Source organism: Patella vulgata, chromosome 4 (assembly GCF_932274485.2).
Source record: "Patella vulgata chromosome 4, xgPatVulg1.2, whole genome shotgun sequence".
NCBI lineage: Eukaryota > Metazoa > Mollusca > Gastropoda > Patellidae > Patella > Patella vulgata.
In genome coordinates, this window is record NC_065882.2 from 27,769,438 (window position 1) to 27,793,495 (window position 24,058).

The following is a 24,058-nucleotide window of genomic DNA, read 5'->3' on the forward strand; positions in this document are numbered from 1 at the left end:
CAATAAAGTGAAACAAACTATATAGTAATAAACAGAAATTGCTGAAATTCAATAGGCTTCTTCGTTTCACTAATTCAAATAATGCATATAAATTTCAGAAAAATAGGATACCTTTTGGCGTTAGAGCGTTCACAAGGTTCAACAAAGTGAAACAAGGGCCATAACTTTAGACGTTATAAATGGAAATTATTGAAATTAAATAGGCTTCTTCATCCTACTAATGCAAACAACATATATCAATTTTAAAACAACTGGATGATAACTTTTGGCGTTAGAGCGTTCACAAGAAATTGTGGACGATGGAACGACGGACGGACGGACGGGGGCGACGGCAATATACGTCCACATTTCTATGTGGGCGTATAAAAACAACTAAATAGTAAACTAGAAGAAATAACACAACAAGGACAGATCACCAAAAACCAATTTCACTAATTCCGACGCAGCCATCCACGACCACCATACGCCCGTGCAACCATCAAGACCCACAAGAACCCAATCAAATCAAGATTACTAAAGTGTTCATTCGTTGAATGAACGTCTTTGGACGATTCACATAACTTCGTGAAAAACTAATATTTTTTTGTGCAACTTTTTCCATACCGTCATCATAACAATGGCACAATAAACTCTTCGTAATTATTATTTTGATTCGGAAATGAAATGTTCCAAGTTCCAGGATTCCTTCCCCCCCCCCCACCGCGCCCAAAAGTTATGACAAATCCACGTCCTTGTAATGTATCACTATAAATATTACCTTTCAGGCCCAGCCGAGTGGGGGGGGGGGGGGTAATTTGGCCGCAAGTAGTCCTTTCTCCGGGTTATTGAACGCAAGTAACTATTCCATCAAAAACAAAGAGACCTGATTTTAATTTGGGCGCAAGTACTCCTTTCTCCAGGTTATTGAATGCAAGTAACTATTCGATTAAAAAAAAAGAGACCCGATTTTAACATAGATGTGAGACTTCTAGAACGTAGACTTTCAGAACAAAACCCTGCTATGCTCTATACTGATCCCCGGGTTAAGAGACTCGTGGTTGCGCGGGTCGTGATTAGATAACTGAACAGTCTATCTTTCAAGTCCATCTCACGTCCGTTGTATTTTGCGTAAAAAGCAGAGAGGGGCAGATGCGCACCAAAATTGAACTCCCCCAAGAACTAGTGATACTCGTTTTAAGTTTCATCTCAATCGATTAAAATTTTGACCTCTAGATGGTCCACAATCTGTGTATTACATTATATGCTTTTATTATACTATTTGCGTAACGAGGAGCGGCTATTTGACGGAAATTCATATTTCACATTTTGCGTAAAAAGCAGGGAGGGGCAGATGCGCACCAAAATTGAATTCCCCCAAGAACTATTTGTGTAACAGGGAGCGGCTATATGACGGGAAGATGTTTAGAAAATTCGGACTCAACCATAATTATGGTGTAACGGTTATATATTTGAACAGTTTTGAAAATAAGATAAAACTTGTGACGGGCCCATAAGCTAAAAACGTGATATTTCATACAATCAAGGGGTCATAATCCAGAAAGTTACAGTCCAATACGAGCCAATATCGAAAGGAACCCAGATCTTTGGGATATAAATATATATTTTAAGAATTGGATACAAAATTCGAACTTCTGGATACTCCACAACCTGGGTATTATGATCAGATCTAATTATTAAGGCCACCGGCAGATTTTGTCAAGGGTTAGGACGCGTGACTTTTCACGGGGATTGTGGCTTAGGGTTAGGGTAAGGGCTAGGTCTTGGGTTAGGGTTGCCGCTAGCCCTGTTTACATCACGTGAACTTGGCGAAATCTGCAGGTGGCCTTAAAATTTAGATCTAACCTGCGTATTATATGCTTTTAAGGGAGTTCGGTCCGATTTTCAGGAAATACGAACTCAACCGTAATTATGGTGTAACGTGATATATTCGAATGCCTTTTAAATTGGATATAAAATTGTAACCTCTAGAGGAACCACAAGCTAAAAACGCGATTTTCCCCATAATCAGGGGCTATAATCCAGGACGTTACAATCCGATATGTACGAATATGGAAAGGAGCCAAACATACATTTCAAGTTTCATCAAAATTTGATGAAAATTGTGACCCCTGGAGTGTCCATAAGCTAAAAACCTGATTTTCGTATAATCGGAGTTGATACCTTTGGGAGATAGATCAGATAAAAATTGTGTCCTGATATAATTGAACGGCTTTTTCAATGAAATGAAAACTGTTACTTCTACAAGGTCAACAAACTAAAATGTGATTGTTCGCACAATCAGGGGCCACAATCCAGGAAGTGACGGTCCCATATGCGCCAATATCGAAAGGAACCGAGATCTTTTGGCAATAAAGATACATTGTAAGTTTCATCAAAAATCCGATAAAAACCGTGACCTCTAGAGTGTTCGCAACCTTGGTATTATTACGCATATGTTTGTCAAGTTCAGTATCGCAGGGATTAAGTCACCATAGCTCATGGTTAAAGAGTTAGAAAAGAAATAAAATTTCACTTCATTGCTGAGTTATTTTATTAGCCAGAAATCGTTCAGAAGGCGTTTCCGACTATCTAGACCCCGGAGAGCTTCCGGGGCCTAGGCGGCCCCTGTACTCTCTTCTAACGACCTAGGATGGTAGCCCCCCACCCCTTAATCAAGAATTGCTTCCGCCGGCCCTGATGCGACATACACCACATTTACCAATCAGATTAAAGTAATTAAATATGCACAGCTGACATTAATGTCGGAACTCAGGATATATACTTCCATACTTCAATTGATATTAACTAACCAGATAGCAGTAGGTTAATTAGATATGCATAGTAATGTTCGAATTAATGTTAGAATATATACTGTTATTAAGAATATAAGTCCAGATTTTCCGATATGTTTGCATTAATAATAAGGCATGGGGTTGATGGGACGAATATCTTGAACTAAGATGTGAGTATTTCCATGATTCTCCGAATAGGTGTGGACCAATGGGTAGGAAAAGGGACTTGTGTACTTACGACGCCATGGATGGTCTGTATGGATTCTCGCATATTCTTTCTCTTTTTGATATTCCGGTACCACATCGTACTGAACAATCTGTCCATTTGCCCCATTTACTCCAAGCACCCTTCTGAAAATGTAAGAAGAATATGAAAATGTAATCCGGCCTGCTAAGTTATATATCTATCACAACGTGTATAAATAGGTTGCCAAGCAACGAAACACACGTGGTTCAACAAAGTGAAACAAGGGTCATAACTGTAGAAGTAATTAACGGAAATTGCTGACAGTCAATCGGTTTCTTTGTTTTACTGATTTAAATACTGCATATATGATTGAAAAAATGTAGCCTCTATCTCGTTCACACGGTCTTTGGCAAAGGGGGCATAACTCTGGAACGAAAACCTATGGAACACTGAAAATCGATAGGTTAAAGTGCGCCAAAAACTCAAGCCAGTTGTTGACGGATGTGTGCGTATAAAAATGACACCGAAGTTCCAAAGGCAAAAAATGCGGCGAGTGACATAATTAGGCAAACTCAAGCCCATCATTGGCACGCCTACTGAGAGTTCCTGAACAAAAGTGTCAAACGTGACAGTGCCAAGTGTCGAACTCCTTTAAAGCGAGAGAGAGAGAAATGGGGGTTTAACGTCCACTCGACACAAACTAGGTCATTTCGGGACTAACATATGGTTTAATTTTATTAATTCGCTTGCGCGTAGGGGTCTTTAGCAGTGGAAGGAAACCGGAGGACCCGGAGAAAACCCACGAGGTTGGACAGGCGACCCTACTCCTTGTCACGTACAACCGGGGAATCGAAACCACGCCACTTGACTCAATGACAGACTTTATGATACAGCGCGCGCACGCTAACCATTTAGCCATCCAACCCCCTCCTTTATAGCATTAACGAGTTTAAAAGTATGGTCGTGCTCCGCATCAGATGCACCCGACACATGCAGATTTAGATCCGATGAATCCTTAAATGCTAAGTTAATTGTAAACCATCCCCGCAGAAATAGTTGCTGGTTAGTAACAAAGCCGGGGTGAAATAGACGCTTAGAATTTCAAGCATGTACGGTGTAGCTGCGACGCGGAAGTATCTTCAACACTTATCTTAGTAGACTGTGGTTGCCTCTCAGCTAAAAGAAAATCTCTCACTGATAAATTTAAAGTGAGTGACTCTAACATGGCCCTCAAAGTTCCCAACCTACTCTATCCTAGGGTGACAGACACGAGATTTCGTGTGTGATACTGGTATCTGTTCTAGTCTGTGACGAATTAAGGTTTACCTCAACACCCAATGGATGGCACGACAACGCCTGGCCCGTCAAATGTTTACTTTCTAATTGACAGGACCAAAGTCAGACAGGCGGTAGGCCCTTAGGCCCATCTGCCAGCCGGTTCTACCCTCCATACCAATCCAGCCTCGGCGAGATCATATCCTTGATGGCGGGCCAGGCTGAGCACGCCTACCACCATTCCTACGGTCTCTTATGAAATACCCTATTACTGAGGGCAATTCCTTTGGATGAAACTTACCTTGGACGCTACCCTTCAAAAGGCATTGTGTCTTTACCAAAGGAAACCGAATCAGATAGGCCTCCTAACCGACCTCGCGTCTCCTACCTATGTGTGACTAGCCTATCATTTGACTCCCCTTGCAAGTTTCACAGGACCACTTGTCTGCGATATCCCCCAAGGTGGAAGCGGACGTTAAGCCTCGAGGTACGAACGGACAATCCAAAGGCAGATTATAACATTAATGTTGTGTAGCAAGCAGTCATTTATAGCGCTGAGTGAATGCAAATAGCCAACACGTTAACGCCTGGATATGAGCGGTTAATAGATACTTTCAAACGACTATTTTTATTTAGATAAATACACATTCCAAAATTTGAGCCATATTATTGAATGTTCCTTAAAGATGCAGTATGTAAGAGCTAAATCTGCCTATGGCAGATCTTTCGTTCAGTCTAAAATGTTATATAAAGCGAGAGAGACGAGATAGATAGATAGAGAGAGAGAGAGAGAGAGATGTGGGGTTTAACGTCCACTCGACACATACTTGGTCATTTCGGGACGTTAACGCCTGGATATGAGCGGTTATAACTGTTCAAATTAATGCGTTAATAGATACTTTCAAACGACTATTTTTATTTAGATAAATACACATTCCAAAATTTGAGCCATATTATTGAATGTTCCTTAAAGATGCAGTATGTAAGGGCTAAATCTGCCTATTGCAGATCTTTCGTTTAGTCTCAAATGTTATATAAAGCGAGAGACACGAGAGAGAGAGACAGAGAGAGAGAGAGAGAGAGAGAGAGAGAGATGGGGTTGAACGTCCACTTGACACATGGTTCTATTTTATTTCAACAATTCGCTTGCGCGTAGGGGTCTTTATCAGTGGAAGGAAACCGGAGGACCCGGAGAAAACCCTCGAGGTTGGACAGGCGATCCTACTCCTTGCCACGTACAACCGGGGAATCTAAACCACGCCAGTTGACTCAATGGCAGACCTTATGATACAGCGCGCACGTGCTAACCATTCGGTCATCCAACCCCCACAAATGTTATATAATTCATTAATTAGACATTTATTCACATGCCAAGGCCATAATAAACTCTCTACACTATCGATCGGATGGTTGAGATTTTCAACGGATTTAAACACGATCGCAAGTTAATAATCTAATTAAAAATAGATAATCGAGACTTCATCATCATAACACTATTCTTCAAGCGTCTTTTCGTGTCGCCAATACAGGCACGATTTAGTGGTTGAACGCCAATCGCGAATATTACGCTTATACATTTTAAACCCGCGATGTTCCAGTAATATAGCCAAATGTATACCCTAAAGCCTAAGTGAACTTGGTGGATTCTTTTTTAGGCATAAAAAACATTGTGAATTAAATTCCTACGTCATTTCCTGAACAGATGGATAATATATTCCTGTTTCTAAAATTAATTACTGACACCCACACACACACACACAACTATCAAAGGCGTTTCTATTTTTGACAACGGAAGGGGTAGTAGAATACATATTGATAATGCAGATATAAATAAAACGCTGATCTAACAAAAATAAGAGCACTCAAAATATTGAAACGCATTTGAAATTCTAGATAGGACTGTTCACACACTTGTACAAAATACAGATATGCATGTTTGTATATAAATTAACGTGGCTTATGACAGCTGATGCGCATGTGTTACGTTTCTACTTTAAGTTAATTGTAGAAAGGCAGAAGGCACTTACCACGTTAGGGTGCACTCGTCTACCATATTTCGCACAACAGAATTTGATCTTAAACGTTCACAAAAATTCTTTGTGCTGTTCAGTTTAAACATATTTTACTGCATCAACAAATTTATACAATTGGATTGGACAAAAGTTATTAAAACTTAGAAACGTCCTTTCCATATTCAGAAATTGTATAAATATAATAGTGCAGTTTACTTGGAGAATTGTGAGATGTAACAAATATAGATCTAATATACATAATAAATAACAGACAAATAAACAAACAGCAAAGAACAAGGTGCAAATTAACACAGCTTACAAACAACATTTAAAACGTTTAATTGCTTTTATATATGAACACACTTTTTCGAACAATTAGTTGTTTTGATGGTTTGATAAATTGGTGTCGCCCAACAATAGGGTGTGCACATTAATCGTAGGGGAGAGGGTCAAGGATTAAAATAATTTTGTTCTTTCACTATTAAATTGGTTACACGGTAAAAGTAAATGGTTTGCGTTTTCATTTGGATATAAACAATTACACTGAGGGCTATTAATCAATTTAATTTTATGGAGATCTGAATTTAGCGAACTACACTGGTGACGTATTCTAGTATGCATAATATTTTCTTTTCTGTTACATGGCCATTGTTGGTACTATTTAATTTGGATTTAAAGTGGTTAATATCAGGAATTGTTTTAATAGATTCGTGTAAGTTGTTCCAGTCGTTTACAGTTTGGAGGATAAATGACTTTTGATATAATGAGGATTTACAAAACGGAACGTGGATATTAGCATTGTTACGTAGGTTATAATTAAGCTCTGTTAATTTATCTGTAAAACAGTGTGGATAATTGTGATAAATAATTTTGTGAAAAAGAGTCTTCTTATCCTGCGACGTTTTGTTTGATAAATTAACTAAGCCAGTTTCATAATACAAAGCCTATTTACATGTCTATTTCGGGAGTCATGTAATAATTCTAACTGCCTAGAGTTAAATTATTTCAAGTTTATCGCGATCAGATACATTACAACAATCCAACGATTCACAAGCGTATTCAAGTACGGATCTTATGAAAGATTTGTAAATAATTTCTAATGTTTTTCGCCTAAAAGTATATTTACATTTTCTTAATATATTTAAACGTTGAGAGGCAGCTTTACAAATAATATCGACATATTCCGACTATTTACAGTCGTTTGATAGAGTAACGCCAAGGTGTTTGTGGTTAACTACAGCATCTAATGATTCATTACCAAAATATAAAGTTGTGGCGTTCTCGAAAGTTTTGCGGAAATGCAATACTTTTGTTTTAGAAGGATTAAATTTTATCAGCTAATCCTTGGACCACGAGTTTAGTTTGAATAAGTCAGCGTTTAATGAAGTTTCTATTTCATATACACGAGATTGGGTGCAACCAATTGCGGTGTCATCAGCAAATAATCTGGCAGTATTTTCCAAAGAATCTTGGATATCGTTTATGTACACAAGAAATAAGAATGGACCCAATACAGAGCCCTGGGTACTCCAGAATTAAGCGGTAGGGTCGACGAGTAAGCGTTATTTACAAAAACAGTTTGATTCCTATCGCTTATATAACTGTGCCGTTTCTTCGGGTATACCCAATTTATCAACACTTGCCCTGTGGAATCTGGGAATGCGTCTTTAAAAGGTGACCCCCCACGACCACAGAGAAACGGGTCATATAAGACAATACCATTATGATGATCTAATTGGGAGCGCACCCCAGGAGAGATCGTTGTCAAAGCAATGTCATATGGATGTAACACACACGTTGCACCAGTAATCATTATATGTGCACCAGACGACCATCTGACGACATATTGTTATTTCCTGTTAGTGTAAAATATCCGCCAGAAAATGAAGAGGCTTGATGATCCAATCACTAAATATCAATCATGACGTCAGAGGTCTATAATAATCATCGAAACATTGCATTGGCGTTGCGTTGTATTTTCGCATGCTTTACATTTAGTCTGAAATGACTGACTCCATGTCAGGTATTTTATGGGGGAGGGGACATTTCACAATATGTTTCAGTAAATCACCTTTAATAAGCTTAAAATTAAAGATTATAAATACTCTCGACATATAAGTGAATCTAATGTGATGTATTTACTCCCAGTGAGTTAATGCGATTGTATAATCGGCAAGTGTTTTGTATAACTAAGGTGTGATATCCCGTTGATATACAACTGGCGGTAGATTTTTCTTTGATGTCCATAGCAGTTATATCTCATAACAACCTGTCATGACGTCATCATAGGTTGATATATTCGGTTCATATCAACCGCTGATGACGTCATGACAAGTTGATATTTCATATCAACCGCTAATGACGTCATCTCAGGTCGATATATTCGGCTCATATCAACCGCTGATGACGTAGATGATCGAAATAATACAAAGAACACAGAAATAAATTGTTATTCTTTTGACAATTAAAAATTATGGTACAGTTTGTAGCATTCAGGATCGAAATAGACGGCTTACTTATCAGCATATTTAAATCGGTTATCCATATCCATACTCCATGTCTAAGATATCTTTCAGAATTTTCTTCCCGTCCACATTTCGATTATTTCTCCACACACTCCAAGACTTGAAAGTATTTATCGCCCAAGAGTTCCCTTGTAAAGTATTTTTGGGTACAGTCCACTTAAAACAGTCGGTCAAATCCTTCTCTGAACATATCGAGCAATTATCCAATCATTGTTGCCTTTTAATAGAAGGGTGAAATGGCGTTGTATATGTCGGATATAAACCTACTCTCCCGCGTGTTCTCTTGCATATCAACCTCGGGTAGGTTAATAACCTATACAGAAATTTATGAGTTAGCACTCACTAATAGTTATTACTCAAAGGGTTTCTCACTTAGTAGTCCTTCATGTACCATCTTAGGAAAATGTCTTCCGCACTTCTGTTAATTTCTGCCATCTTGAATAATGTAATAGTGACAACCCCCCCCCCCCCCGACATCACATTGTAATAAATTGGGCAATGTAAACCAAATACGGTAGATTGATATCAAAGGTTTTAAATCGTGAAAGAAAAAAACTTCTTAAAGATACATTAGTTAAGATTTAGATAAAGAGCTGGCCATTCTGACTATTATAGTTCAAAAATAGATAATGCAAAATAAAAATATTGAAAATTCCATTTTAATTACTTTATTCTGACTCAAGTTATCACCGTTTGTAGTTTTGATAAGATGTGTGCATTGTGGTAACCAGAGCACTGGTATATTCGAGACTTAGCCTCGCTTTCCCATTTTTAAATTAAATTTTTAAATGGCGAACTGTTCTAATCTAGTTAAAATCTCGATTATCCGATTCCATCGAGAGTTGATTGTGGTCTTGTTTTGTTAATAAATGTCTAATTAACAGTTTATATAACATTGCAGGCCTAAAGAAAGACATGTAATAGGCAGATATAGCTCTTGCATAATGTATGTTTAACTAAAGCAGCTACCCAACGGAGATTTAAAATTAAATAAAGAGAAATTTACTGAACCACCTATCATTAAAAAAGCAGGTGGTAACAGAATGAATTTTAACACAGAATTTAGAATGGTTGCAAATGTTGACTTGATGAAACTAACCAGGCGGAAGAGATAAAATAATTGTGAGACAAATATAAACAAGTAAACTTATTGGGCTATTGTCCGAAATACTATATAATGTGACCAGTTCTCGCTAAATCAGAAACGGCACGAAACATTGATTTTCAATTATGCATGTCTTCGAACATGACCGTTTTTTATTTTCCAATGCCAAAGCTGATCAGTAAGCTGCTAATTTGCTGTTTTCGGTTGTTGTACAAAGACTAGTAATTCTCCCCTCAGTGTTAAATTCATGACATTTCAGTCTATTCAAGTCTGTCGTAACATGGGGGTTTTTTTGGTTTTTTTTTTTGGTTTTTTTTAAATTGAACTTCATCTCCAAAAATCGCCCGAAAGATTTCACAGAGGTAAGACTGCAACACTTTAAAGACACAAATTCTGGCATTTCCAAGTTGTTAAAAAAGGAAACAGAAGGCGTTTTACCTTTTGTTACACATCTTATTTCAAAATCGCGAGAGGACAATTTTCAGAGACTCTGTTATCTGTAAGCGCACTTCATTTAACCCATAAATAAAAAAGTAAAGCCATATATTATCAATTATAAACTAGAAATTCTATATGGAATGTTTGAACCTCAATTCCAGCTGTTTAATAAAAGATTACAGTCAACATGTTCAATATATTATATTATAGAATTAATAATGTAGGAATTCGGAATAACATGTGTTTCTGTGGTCTTACATCGTATCGTGGGATGTATTTTAATAAACGACATATTTTAATTTCATTGCTATTTACAAAGCATATTTACAGATAATCAAACAGCTTTTGTGAAAGTCAACTAAACATATAAATAGCCATTGATCATTTTACAAGACGGTCAAGCATTATCATTATCTCGACTATTTGCAGACACCTACCGTACATATTATCCTGAATTAGTAAAAAAAAAAACTTTGGAATCTTTAAATGTTGGGATCTACGATAAACTCTATAGAACAAAAAAGGGAAGCTTCAGAGTTCGATTTTATTTCTTTTACAGACCGATGAAATTGGATATAAAAAGTGTTTCTGAACGTTTCCATTTTATGAAAATGCACCAAATCCTGAGTTGACAGGTATGGGAGGCTGTTAGATTGGTTTGGCTCTATGGTTATTGTGATTATATTAGATTTGGCACGTTGTGTACATATTCGAATCTCGAAACTAACTTAACTAACCCTTAGCATTTATATACATCGACATTATTAACAATTGGATGATGTGGAAAGTGGGTATATACTAGGTTTTTAATGGAATTCACATTTCTCTATAATTATGCTTTAATAACGCTATATTGGATGTGTTAAGATAAGACGGTATGGCCGGTTGAGTTTTTGATCTCATTAATTTGGCTAACATGGCGTAAATCACTGATGGTCATGATACTGAGCTTTGCCCCCACCGACCTAGACACTTAAATAATCAGTCTGGTAGTTTTCAATCAAATCTACAACCGGAGCAAATCTTTCTCTGTAAAATATACGCCTATATCTTATGCTTTAAATTTTAATAAAAGCTTCAAACGACTGTTGAACATTGAAGAACGTGGTTTGTACTTTAAAATATATTGTAGGAGCGTATTGACCCCCAAAGGGCAAGTTATATAAACCATGTTAACAGTGTAAATTAAACAATCTGTGGATAAGCTAGAATTATATAATCGCCAGGTTTATAGTACTGACTGTCGTTATCCGTTAAAAGGTTTTGTACATCAGCGTTTGACATTACATGAATTAAAATTATCGCCATAGTTTATGGGGCAAAGCAAGATCGGTAGATATGCTAACAAATTCCTCGTAAATTATGAGTACATGTATATGGCCATCCTCTACTTATTGGTATCATTTAGTTGGGACTCAACCTCAGTGCCCAGAGGCCGCTTACCTGAAAAAAATTAGTCATTTCACCGATGTATTTCCAGAATTGACAAGCAGCAGATTAAGAGTGCATGTTTGTTTTTTATGTATATGAAATCAGATAGTCGTGTTTATGAATCCTAGACGGATTTAGATTACAGGTAGTAGCCGTGTAAGATATCTCTCAAATTAAAAGAGAGCACCTAATCAAAATTATCAAAATCTTGTAGTACAAGATACGTTTCAGCACTGAGGAAAGGGGCGTATTGAAGCGTTTCAAATTATAAATTATTACCCAATTTCATCTGGAGAACATACGTATCACCCTGTGTTAAGCCACTCCTAGAGCTTATTAAAAGACTGGTTACATCAAAAACCGTGTTAGAATAATTTATATAGCCAGACTTTCATGTAAATGTAAATAGTTCACGGTCGCCTTGCTCTACGACAAAATTGGTACATGTTAGAAAATATGTTTAGTTTTAAAATGAATCTTTGCTTGTAAATCTGGCCACTTCCATTATAAAACCCGGATTTTTATTTTTACTTTAATGCTACTTGTTTTATATTTTAAAAAGGTTTACAACTGCGAAATTAAGACATCAATAAACGAATTTAAAACGCCCAAAATAAACTTTATGTATAGAGCTATACAACACTTAATAGATGAATGCCAATGCTTGAATTTATAAATATCATGTCCACTTACCGGAACAAAACCAAGTCACTTCGTGTTAGGGCAATACCAAATACCGAAAAATGCCGAAAACATCCTAAAAGTACCGAAAAATAAATCTGATAAAATCCGAAAAGTACCGAAAAATAAATTTGATACTAATTACCGAAAAAATCTGAAAACCCCTAAATATCGAAAAAACACTAAATACCGACAAACAACACTAATTACCAAAAAAAAACTGAATACACAAAATATTGAAAATTTGAGGTATTGGGTTCCCGGTCTCCAAGTCTTCCCAGACCCCGCTAGTATTGGCTCATTTGGGCGATATTCTTTGTGAACAGTCTACAGGTCACAATTTTTATCCGATTTCAATGAAACTTGAAATATAGGTTTATCACCCTAAGATCTCGGTTCTTTTTAATATTGGCATGTATCGGACTGAAACTTCATGGGTTATGGCCCCTGATTGTACGAAAAATCACGTTTTTAGCTTGTGAACACTGTAGAGGTCACAATTTTTATCCGATTTGGTTTAAACTTGAAATGTATGCTTATAACCCAAAGATCTCGGTTCCTTTCGATATTCTCGCATATCGGACCGTAACTTCATGAATTATGGCTCCTGATTGTACGAAAAATCGCGTTTTTAGCTTGTGGACCCTATAGAGGTCATAATTTTTATCTGATTTAAAACACCGTATTATTATATCATCGTTAAACCCTAAGCACGGCTCAGTTCGAATTTCGTGAAAATCGGCCCAAAACAGACAGACAAAATGGCCGATCTTCGTTCTCAAATAGGTAAAAATATGGTATATCAAGGTTGTGGACCCTATAGAGGTCACAATTTTTATCCGATTTTGTTGACACTTTAAATGTAAGTTTATAACCCAAAGATCTTGGTTCCTTTCGACATTCGCGCATATCGGACCGTATCTTCCTGAATTCTGGCCCCTGATTGTACGAAAAATCGCGTTTTTAGCTTGTGGACCCTATAGAGGTCATAATTTTTATCTGATTTAAAACACCGTATTATTATATCCCCGTTACACCCTAAGGACGGCTAAGTTCGAATTTCGTGAAAATCGGCCCAAAACTGACAGACAAAATGGCCGCCCTTCGTTCTCAAATAGCGTAAAAATATGGTATATCAAGGTTGTGGACCCTATAGAGGTCACAATTTTTATCCGATCTTCGTTCTCAAATAGGTAAAAATATGGTATATCAAGGTTGTGGACCCTATAGAGGTCACAATTTTTATCCGATTTTGTTGACACTTTAAATGTAAGTTTATAACCCAAAGATCTTGGTTCCTTTCGACATTCGCGCATATCGGACCGTATCTTCCTGAATTCTGGCCCCTGATTGTACGAAAAATCGCGTTTTTAGCTTGTGGACCCTATAGAGGTCATAATTTTTATCTGATTTAAAACACCGTATTATTATATCCCCGTTACACCCTAAGGTCGGCTAAGTTCGAATTTCGTGAAAATCGGCCCAAAACTGACAGACAAAATGGCCGCCCTTCGTTCTCAAATAGCGTAAAAATATGGTATATCAAGGTTGTGGACCCTATAGAGGTCACAATTTTTATCCGATCTTCGTTCTCAAATAGGTAAAAATATGGTATATCAAGGTTGTGGACCCTATAGAGGTCACAATTTTTATCCGATTTTGTTGACACTTGAAATGTATGCTTATAACCCAAACAATATAAATTGGATCGATTTACTAAGTATGTTAGACTATTATCTACATTAGGGCAGCATTAGAACGTGGGCGTCTATTTTGTTCTAAAAGTTGATTCAAGTTACTGTAATCATTATCTATCTTTATTAGAATATAGAAAGATAGGTTGCCAGGCAACGAAACATACGCCCACAGCAGCTAAATCGTCCGGGCAGTCAACAAGTGTTGTCGCATATTTTTACTTCTTTCGGTAATGAAACATTTATAATACACTAAAATCTGATTAAGAGTAACAACTCATGAAGTAATTATCAGAAAACCATTAGAATTTGTTTGGTTTTTATAAAGTTCTGCCCCATGCTAACCTTTAGTATACAAAACTTTTAATATCATGGATTTAGCTGTTCAAGTCATAAAAATTCATTGAAAATCAATATACTTGTTCGTCTCAAGCTCTTAAACTCTGGCAGTAATTATTGGAAATCGCTGAAAACCAATAGGCTTCTTCGTCTCATGACCTTAAACACTGTGTATAAATTTAAAGTCAATCGGATATTAACTTTGGCCTTTAGAGTGTCCACAAGATTTTTTGAAGTGATCAAGGGCCATAACTCTGGCAGTAATTATCGAAAATCGCTGAAAATGAATAGACGTCTTTGTCTCATGACCTTAAACACTGTGTATAAATTTAAAGTCAATCGGATATTAACTTTAGTCTCTAGAGCGTCCAGAAGATTTTTCAAAGTGATCAAGGGCCATAACTCTGGCAGTAATTATCTGAAATTACTGAAAATCAATAGGCTTCATTCATCGTCTCATGACCTTAAACACTGTGTATAAATTTAAAGTCAATCGGATATTAACTTTGACCTGTAGAGCGTCCACAAGATTTTTTAAAGTGATCAAGGGCCATAACTCTGGCAGTAATTATCGGAAATCGCTGAAAATCAATAGGCTTCTTCGTCTCATGACCTTAAACACTGTGTATAAATTTAAAGTCAATCGGATATTAACTTTAGCCTCTAGAGCGCCCACAAGATTTTTTGAAGTGATCAAGGACCATAACTCTGGCATTAATTATCGGAAATCGCTGAAAATCAATAGGCTTCTTCGTTTCATGGCCTTAAACACTGTATATAAATTTAAAGTCAATCGGATATTAACTTTAGCCTCTGGAGCGTCCACAAGCAATTGTGGACGCCGGACCGACGGACGGACGGACGGACGGGGGCGACGACAATATACGACCACATATAAAATGCACTACGGCCTACTCTTAAATCGAATTCCAACTGTCAAGGGCTCTTTTACGTGCACGCCAATGTGTACACGGGACGGCTAGACTGTTGTCCTTGTCAGGCCCTCCGTCCTGCATCACTGACAAGGGGGAACCACACCGGAAAATCTCGATAAACTTTCTCGGACAATGCAGAGATCGAACACCCGACCTCCCGTCCTTCGGGACAGAACAGTAGGACGTTAAACCTCATTTCACTTCATTTCGTATATGGTTAAAGATGCATTATGTAAGATTTGAATAAAGAGCTTATAGTTCTGGTTATAATAGTTTAAAGATAGATAAGGAACAAAGAATATATACTAGAAAATTTCAGTTAAAGTACCTTATTCTGAGCGAAATAATGAATGTTGGATTTTCATTGCTACCACTGTTACGATAATAAACAAGCCTAGATTATCCATTCTTAAATTAAATTATTAAATGGCAATCGTGTTTCAATCCATTAAACCGATGGTTTAGAGAACTGAGTATGGGTTTGTCATGTGAAGAAATTGCCAGAGGCAAGACTTGCAATAGCCAGATTTAGCTCTTACATAACGTATCTTTAAAATAAATAATAAACAAAGCTTAGATTATCCATTCTTAAATTAAATTATAAAATGGCAATCGTGTTTCTTTAACCCGATGATCTAGAAAATTGATTATGGGCTTGTCATGTGAATCAATTTCCAAAGGAAAGATCTGTAATAGCCCGATTTAGCTCTTATATATAATGCATGTTTAAAACACGACAAAATAATCCAAATTGTCCACTGGATTTTAAAAGAAGATCAAGGGAAATGACTGCAAAAGTAATTGTAGGCTTCCCATAATCTGAACGGTTCAGTCGCACGACGCCGAAGGGATTAAATTTTGGCGAAACTTTGTTCGGTCATGAACAATAGACCCAGGCTAAGAGTTATAGCTAATTAACCCCGATCAGGGAGGAGAGATCTCAAAGTAACAATAAGTAACTAAAGTTTAAACATCTTATTTATAAGTAACTAGTCTCACGACTAAAAAAGTAAATATCTAATTCTGTCTAAATATTTTAATATGTCGTGTCCAGTATTATGTTTTTCTTTAGCATTTTCCAGTACGTTTCTTTGGGGGTCTCCTTTGGTCAGCTGAATATTGTAACTGACGGGCTTCCATAGACTAACAGTTCGACTGGAAGCATTGTCAAATGATTAAATTTTTTGCAGGAACGCGCTTATTCGATCGATATTTAAAACCTGCAACACATGAATATATATTGCCTTTTGAAGTTGGGTTAAATTTGGAATGTAACTATGCATTAGCCATGGTTGTTAAAATTTGATTCTGAAAGCAGCTGGGTTAATAAATTTGTAGGTGTTGTGTACGGTTAAATATGTGTCTAATTACAAATAAGGGCCCGTTTTCAATTTCATAAACCCGTCGATGGTTGCATACTATATCCCTTAGATACCCTTTTCTCCAATGTAAAAGTGGCGACAACTAGTACAAGTCAAGGCATATGAGGGTTTTTTTATGTTACAGTTCATATTGTCGTTGACGTTAAAAGGGAAGTTATAAAAGTTATATGTGCTGATTGGCGCTATATGGTCGCAAAATTTACATCGAAGATCAGGGAATTTAGATACAAAACAAATAAAGGCATTCGAAAGATAAGTTTATCATCTTGATCATCGCTGATTTGTAATTTACCGTTTAGGTTTAAGAATAGAAGACCTTGTTGTGTGGGGTATGGAAGACCAAACAGCTCTTTGTTCACTGTTCTTAATTCTTAGTTCTTATTTCATAGTCCTTAATTCTTATTTCGACATTTGATGTCGCATTTCGACAAATGATGTCGTATTTCGACATTTGATGTCGTATTTTGACATTTGTATACTAAAATTAACATTTGTATCTTAATATATACTCTTCAAAAAAGTAGGGGATATTGAAATGAAAATACCTATGCAGGTTGTGATATGATAAATAGTCATGGACACTTCATATGCTTTGAGAGTATGTTCACAGATGAAGAACTTATCGCCCCAACATAGCCACTGAGCTGTACGTGCGACACGCAATAGCGCCATACACGTGGGAGGTGTTCATTGTCAAATTTGACACTTCAAGGAAGGGTTGACGAAAACTGCCGCTTGCTGGTTTACCCTATCCATGTTTGCTTTCCTATCGGTTCTTGCATAAGATTTACTGTTTAGCGTATCTTTGCTTTAGTGTGTTACTTCAACATGATGAACGTCTACGTGCTATTGGCATACTTCAAATGGGTTCTACACAGCGAGCAGAAGCCAACATGCTTAAGTTGTCACAGTCTGTGATCAGCATAGTGTGGAACCGGTACCAACAAACACACAATGCTGATGATAGACCTCGTTCAGGTCGTCCTAGAACACTACATAAGCCCAGGGTCGATACATTCATACACAGGTCCTGCGAAATCGAGGACAAACGGCCAATCAGCTTTCTGTAAACTTGTACCAAGTTACAGGAATTCGAGTTACACCCCAAACTATTAGAAATCGGCTACATGCAGCCCATTTGCATGGCAAACAAGCGTCAATGGCGTAGGCAGCGTAGAAATTGGGGTAATCGTCGGTGGGCGCGTGTAATGTTCTCAGATGAGTCCAGATTTACTCTAGATTTCACCGATAGGCGTGCTCGCGTTTGGAGGCGTCCAAATGAGCATCATGCTAACGTTAACGTCAGACAGCATGACAGATTCGGGCGTGGGTCTGTTATGGTGTGGGGAGGAATCACCATGACTAGCAGAGCGGACTTGCATATTGTTCAAGGAAGGGTCACTGGTGTGTACTACCGTGACCACATCCTGGCGGGAGATAGTTCTGTCCTTTGCTCAACGTGCAGGTCGACGGTTCATCTTTCAAGATAATGCCCGTGCCCACCGTGTCGTGAATGACTACCTCCAGCGTCACCATATTGTCCATATGCTTTGGCCAGCCATGAGTCCTGACCCTTCCCCTATAGAGCATGTCTGGGACATGGTCGGGAGACGTGTTCATCGACGTCAACGTCAACCAACAACACTCAAGAATTGGCCGTGGCACTGCAAGAGGAGTGGGTCAGATTGCCCTAAATCGTGATTGGAAGGTTGATTAGGAGCATGCCACGACGAATTGCTGAATGTCTGAGGATTGGTGGAGCAATTACTCACTATTAAGACAAAAATCAAAAACGTCCATTTTCACTTTTGACAAAGTATCTCTTTGCGAGTAAAATGGGGCCGTCAGATAAGCCGCCTATATGAACTGTTTATGTTCGTGTGTAGGCAATTGGCCTATTATTAGCATACACTTGTTACCTCTAATAAAAACAGCAGTGCATTTCCGCAGTTTTGTATTGTTTCTGAATATCCCTTACTTTTTTTGAAGAGTTACTGTTTTACAAATCAACATTTGTTTTAAAATCAGACATTTGTCATATCAGATTTGTAAATTGGATCTTTGTTTAATTGAATTATATTTTAAACATACATTATGCAAGAGCTAAATCTCCCTATTGCAGGTCTTTCTTTAGGTTTGAAATATTATATAAACTATTAATTAAACACTAATTAACTTTCCCAAACCATAATCAACTCTCGATGTCATCTTATGTGTCGGATTTTAACTGGATTTGAATCCGACCCAGACCTGCTGCTCAACGTTCATTGATGATTAAATCAAAAGATAGGTTGCCAGGCAACGAAACAACGCCCGCAGCAGCTAAATCGAACGGGCGGTCGACAAGGGTTGTCGCATATTTATTCCTTTGTAGGTAATTGGGGCCTTGACAAGACAGTTCCATACAGATCAGATTATAATTTTTGCCGTTTGAGGGTTCACAAGGTTCTACAAACTGAAACAAGGGTCTGAACTCTGGAAGTAATCTACAGAAATTGTTGAAATTTGACAGGCTTTTTCGTTTTACTAATTTAAATAATGCATATAAATTTCATACAGATTAGATGATCACTTTTGTCACAAGGTTCACAACCGCCATAACTCTAGAATTTATTGACGGAAATTGCTGAAATTCAATAGACCTCTGTTTCACAAATTAAAATGATGCATATAAATTTCATACATATTGGATGATAACTTTCATCAAGGGAGCATTAACAAGGTTGAACTAAGACGTAATAAACGGAAATTGCTGAAATTCAATAGGATTCTTCTCTTTACTAATTTAAATGACGTATGCAAATTTCATACAGATCGGCAGATAACTTTTGATGTTAGAGCGTTCACAAGGTTCATATAAAGGGTGTGTTTTAGGACCGTTCTTCTTTGTAATTCATATAAACGGCCCTAAAACACACCCTTGTGGAACGCCCGTGTGAGTTTGAAGTAAAACCATCGTATTCTACAGCCTGTTTCTGTTACTTAGATAGCCACATAACCGTTTACTGCCACCCAAGTTATATAACTATATAAGTCAACCTTTGAAAAAAAAACCGCGAATAAATGCCTTAGACACATCACAGAACATAAAGCTAACTTATTTACCCTGATCTAATATTATAGATTTCTAATAGTTGATTTATTGTCGATTCATTTATTTGGAAACCAACTTGATATTTTGAAAGTAGGTTCTTATTTTTTACAATATTTAGAAGATGTGTTAAGATGATTTGTTCTAAGAATTTACAAAGGTTACAAATAATGTTTTCAGATATATGAAATGTAAATGTAATACTTTGATTTTCTAATAGAAATTTTATCATTAATCTTGTTGTTTATGTATGATATACATGTTATATGAAAGGGTGCACTATAAATATGCTGTAATAATAATAATAATAATAATTAAAATACAATTAAATTAAACAAATATACATTTTACAAATCTAATATGACAAATGTCTGATTTGTAAAACAAATATTGATTTTAAGATACACACATTTTAATAAAAGTAAACAAATACCGAAATACGACAACAAATAAAGAAACAAGGATTAAGGACTATGAATCAAGTACTAAGATTTAAGAACACTGAATAAAAAGCTATTTGGTCTTCCTTGGTGGAAGCAGTAATTATAATCCTTCTATCAGTATATTCATTTATTTTCTACGATAGACATGTTACTACTGTCTGAACCATCGTAAATTTTAAACGGATGTCTTCGATTATGAACAAACTACTTGACTTTGGTTATTATAAACTTACCTGTATGTTTGAAATTACCACCGGTTAAATAAAATCCATTGTACAACTAAATATCCCAGCGAATAAAAAAGTTCTCTCTTGTAAAACTGAACTCATCACAAACTTGGACATCGAAAAATACAAAAATGGAAGCGAATTACGTCACTTATCGGGACAGATCATTTCGTCTATGGGTATCTCAGCAAGACTTGTCTATCGTTACGGTGTTTGTCTCTTTTACGACAATTTTGTGTATGAATAAGCTATTGCTCATGGACCCACTAATGAGTTTGGGCGTTTACAAACATAAATACGCCCGTAGTCCGTTATTTAGTTTCCGTCTTGTATTAATTATTTGGTTAGAGAGTTGGGTGGGATTATTTCTTTTGAACACAGGCGCAGAAAAAAAGATTGACATTCCTTTAATATTTCCTGATGAACTTAAGCAGTCCTGTCAATTAACCTCGGCAATCTGTTGTAGCCGGGGTAAATCCGTAAATACCGATGTATTTTACATTTGCCTCGGCAAAATTAATAGCCGAGGACATTGAATCATTGAATAAGTATATTACGTTATTATATTTTTTTTATATAAATACCAAAAATTATTATCAACAACAAATCATACCGCGCATCGGTTTAATTTTCCCACGGTCTGCATAATTAACTCACAAGACCCAATAATACACGCAATCTGCGATACCTCTTTTGACAAGTGATTTTTTTGTTTTAAATACATTTTTATAAAGACGATAAACGATGTTGAGACATCCCGAACTGTTCTTATCAACAATGTTTCGATTTCAGTATCTGTCGAATAAAACAAAAAAAAGTAATTTTAAAATCGGGAATATTATTGACGTGAACAGTCGGAACGTGAATTAAATATGGAAATTATTGAGAAATATTATCAATTAAAATTATGAAATAAAGTGTATTTATTTATAAATGTTAGCTACAGAGTTGCATATAATTGACAGGGATGTAGGGCCCAATATAATTTATTAAAATATATAAAATATACAGGGTATTTACAATTATGGGGCGATGATGATGTGAAAAGCAATATTTACGAGTATTCGTGTAATCGGTGATATATTCATTGTGAATAAAATTTAGTAGACTCACAATCAATTGTTTCCAAATTAATTTTATTATCTTCAATTGCCATTTTTGTTGCCCAAACTCAAACGATCGGAAAGTTCGCGCGTTTTTGTGATTGCAACACACGTGATTGTCAAATTTTGTCAACCATTGCCCCCTTTAACATATTAAGATAGTTTAGCTCATCACGTGACATGTACAATGTTGTGATGAAAATACAAACAAAAACATTGACTTTTCAAGAGAGAACTTTTTTTTTCGTTGGGATATTCAATTGTGCAATGGATTTTATTCAACCGGGGGTGATTTCAAACACATAGGCAAGTTTGTAATAAAAATTATTCAGTAGTTTGTTCACAATGGACGAAATCCATTTAAAATTTACCACGGTTCAGGCAGTAGGTGCAGGTATAATGTGGATGTATGATTTTATGTTGAGCTGCTGTTGGCAGATTGTTAATATTATTTCAAAAGTGGGGTTGCTATACTAAGAGTTGTATGGCTTTAATTTCCTTGCCATTTTGTAATGTTGCATGAGAGGACTTAAAATCAGATTGACGGGAAAGTACCTTCTGTCTATCTGTATATTAATCAACAGGATACAGACACTTGTTGATAATATAACAGTAGGAAGAAGATCACTTCCTTTCATAACATACCAGGTGGCTGTTAATATATAAGTATCCTCCTTTACACTAGTTTAACATGCTCCAAATAGTCCCAGGATTCTCGCGCTAATTGCATTGCTTCGCTGCCAAATTATACAATTTACTACATATATATATATATATGTCCTTTTAAACATATAGAAGCTTGTAAACTTGTTTTAAAATAGCTACACTTGTTTTTTCGTGTCTTTGTTGAAGAGTCCGGCGGACTCGAAAGCTTTGATACACATGGATTTATGTGTTTATTTATTTCCTTGTCAGGATAGATGTTTTTAATTGGAATATATACTCTTCAAAAAAAGTAAGGGATATTGAAATGCAAATAACTATGCAGGTTGCGATATGATAAATAGTCATGGACATATGACATGCTTTGAGAATATGTTCACAGATGAAGAACTTATCGCCCCAACAGAACCACTAAGCTGCACATGCGACACGTAATAGCGCCATACACGTAGGAGGGATTCATTGTCAAATTTGACACTTCAAGGAAGGGTTGATGAAAACTTCCGCATGCTGGTTTATCTATCCATGTTTGCTTTCCTATCGGTTCTTGCATAAGATTTATTGTTTAGCGTATCTTTGCTTTAGTGTGTTAGGTTTAATTTGATCGGGAGACATGTTCGTCGACGTCAACGTCAACCGACAACACTGCAAGAATTGGCCGTGGCACTGCAAGAGGAGTAGGCCAGATTGCCACAAATCGTGATTGGACGGTTGATTAGGAGCATGCCACGACGAATTGCTGAATGTCTGAGGATTGGTGGGCTAATTACTCACTATTAAGACAAAAATCAAAAAAGTCCATTTTCACTTTTGACGGTGTATCTCTTTGCGAGTGAAATGGGGCCGTCAGATAAGCCGCCCCTATCAACTGTTTATGTTCATGTGTAGGCAATTGGCCTGTTATTAACATACACTGGTAATACCTCTAATAAAAACAGCAGTGCATTTTCGCAGGGTTTTTTTGTTTCTGAATATCCCCTACTTATTTTAAGAGTATTATATATATACATATATATGATTGAAATTAAAGATGGCAAAATAAAACTGCATTTTTATGCTAACGTTTTCACCGCGATATTAAACAATAATTCAATTAACAATAGTCTATGACGTCACAATGTCATAGTTACATTATTATACAGGCAAGAAAGCTATTTTATTGAGAAGTACCATCCGAAACTTAATTCTAAATAAGAGAATAATTAAATTAAATTAAACTAGAACTGCGACGCAGTAAAGACGGGTTTCACCGGTGCCCCGTTACCCTTGAACATATGTCACTTCCGGTACCGATGAAACCATTAAACAGGTTTCCATATAAGCATTGCACACATCAAATAAAATGTACGCAGAATCAACCAAATCCGGCAATATCAATTCATTGTATACATTTGTTACATGTAAGTGATCCTGACAAAATTACATTACTTCCTGTGGTAATGAAAATTTTAAATTAGTTTTATGAAATCATAAATGGCATAAGGCATCACATGGTGAAAATTTTATGTAAATCGAATAATAATTGCCACTTTTATAGAACAAAAACCTTAAAAAGTGACCTGTAGAAAATCGTCTATTTCTCTGCAACCGTACAAGTTAGAAACCATTTTTTGGTATCTGTATGATCGTGTGGGTTTAATCTATTTGTGGATTATGAAAATCGAATAATAATTGACACTTTTTATGGACCAAAAACCTTGAAGAAAAGTTATCTGTTGAAAATCGGCTATTTCTCCGTAACTGAACAAGTTAGAAA

At 36.5% G+C, this 24,058-nt stretch overlaps 1 protein-coding gene across 1 annotated transcript in view; it reads right to left on the reverse strand.

Moving 5' to 3' along the window:
• LOC126819637 (uncharacterized) overlaps positions 1-24,058 on the reverse strand; it is a 123,558-nt gene that overhangs the window by 42,142 nt on the left and 57,358 nt on the right. The window contains exon 3 of the mRNA XM_056100401.1: positions 3,010-3,122. Within this exon, the coding sequence (XP_055956376.1) occupies positions 3,010-3,122 (113 nt within the window). The remainder of the gene's footprint in view (positions 1-3,009; positions 3,123-24,058) is intronic.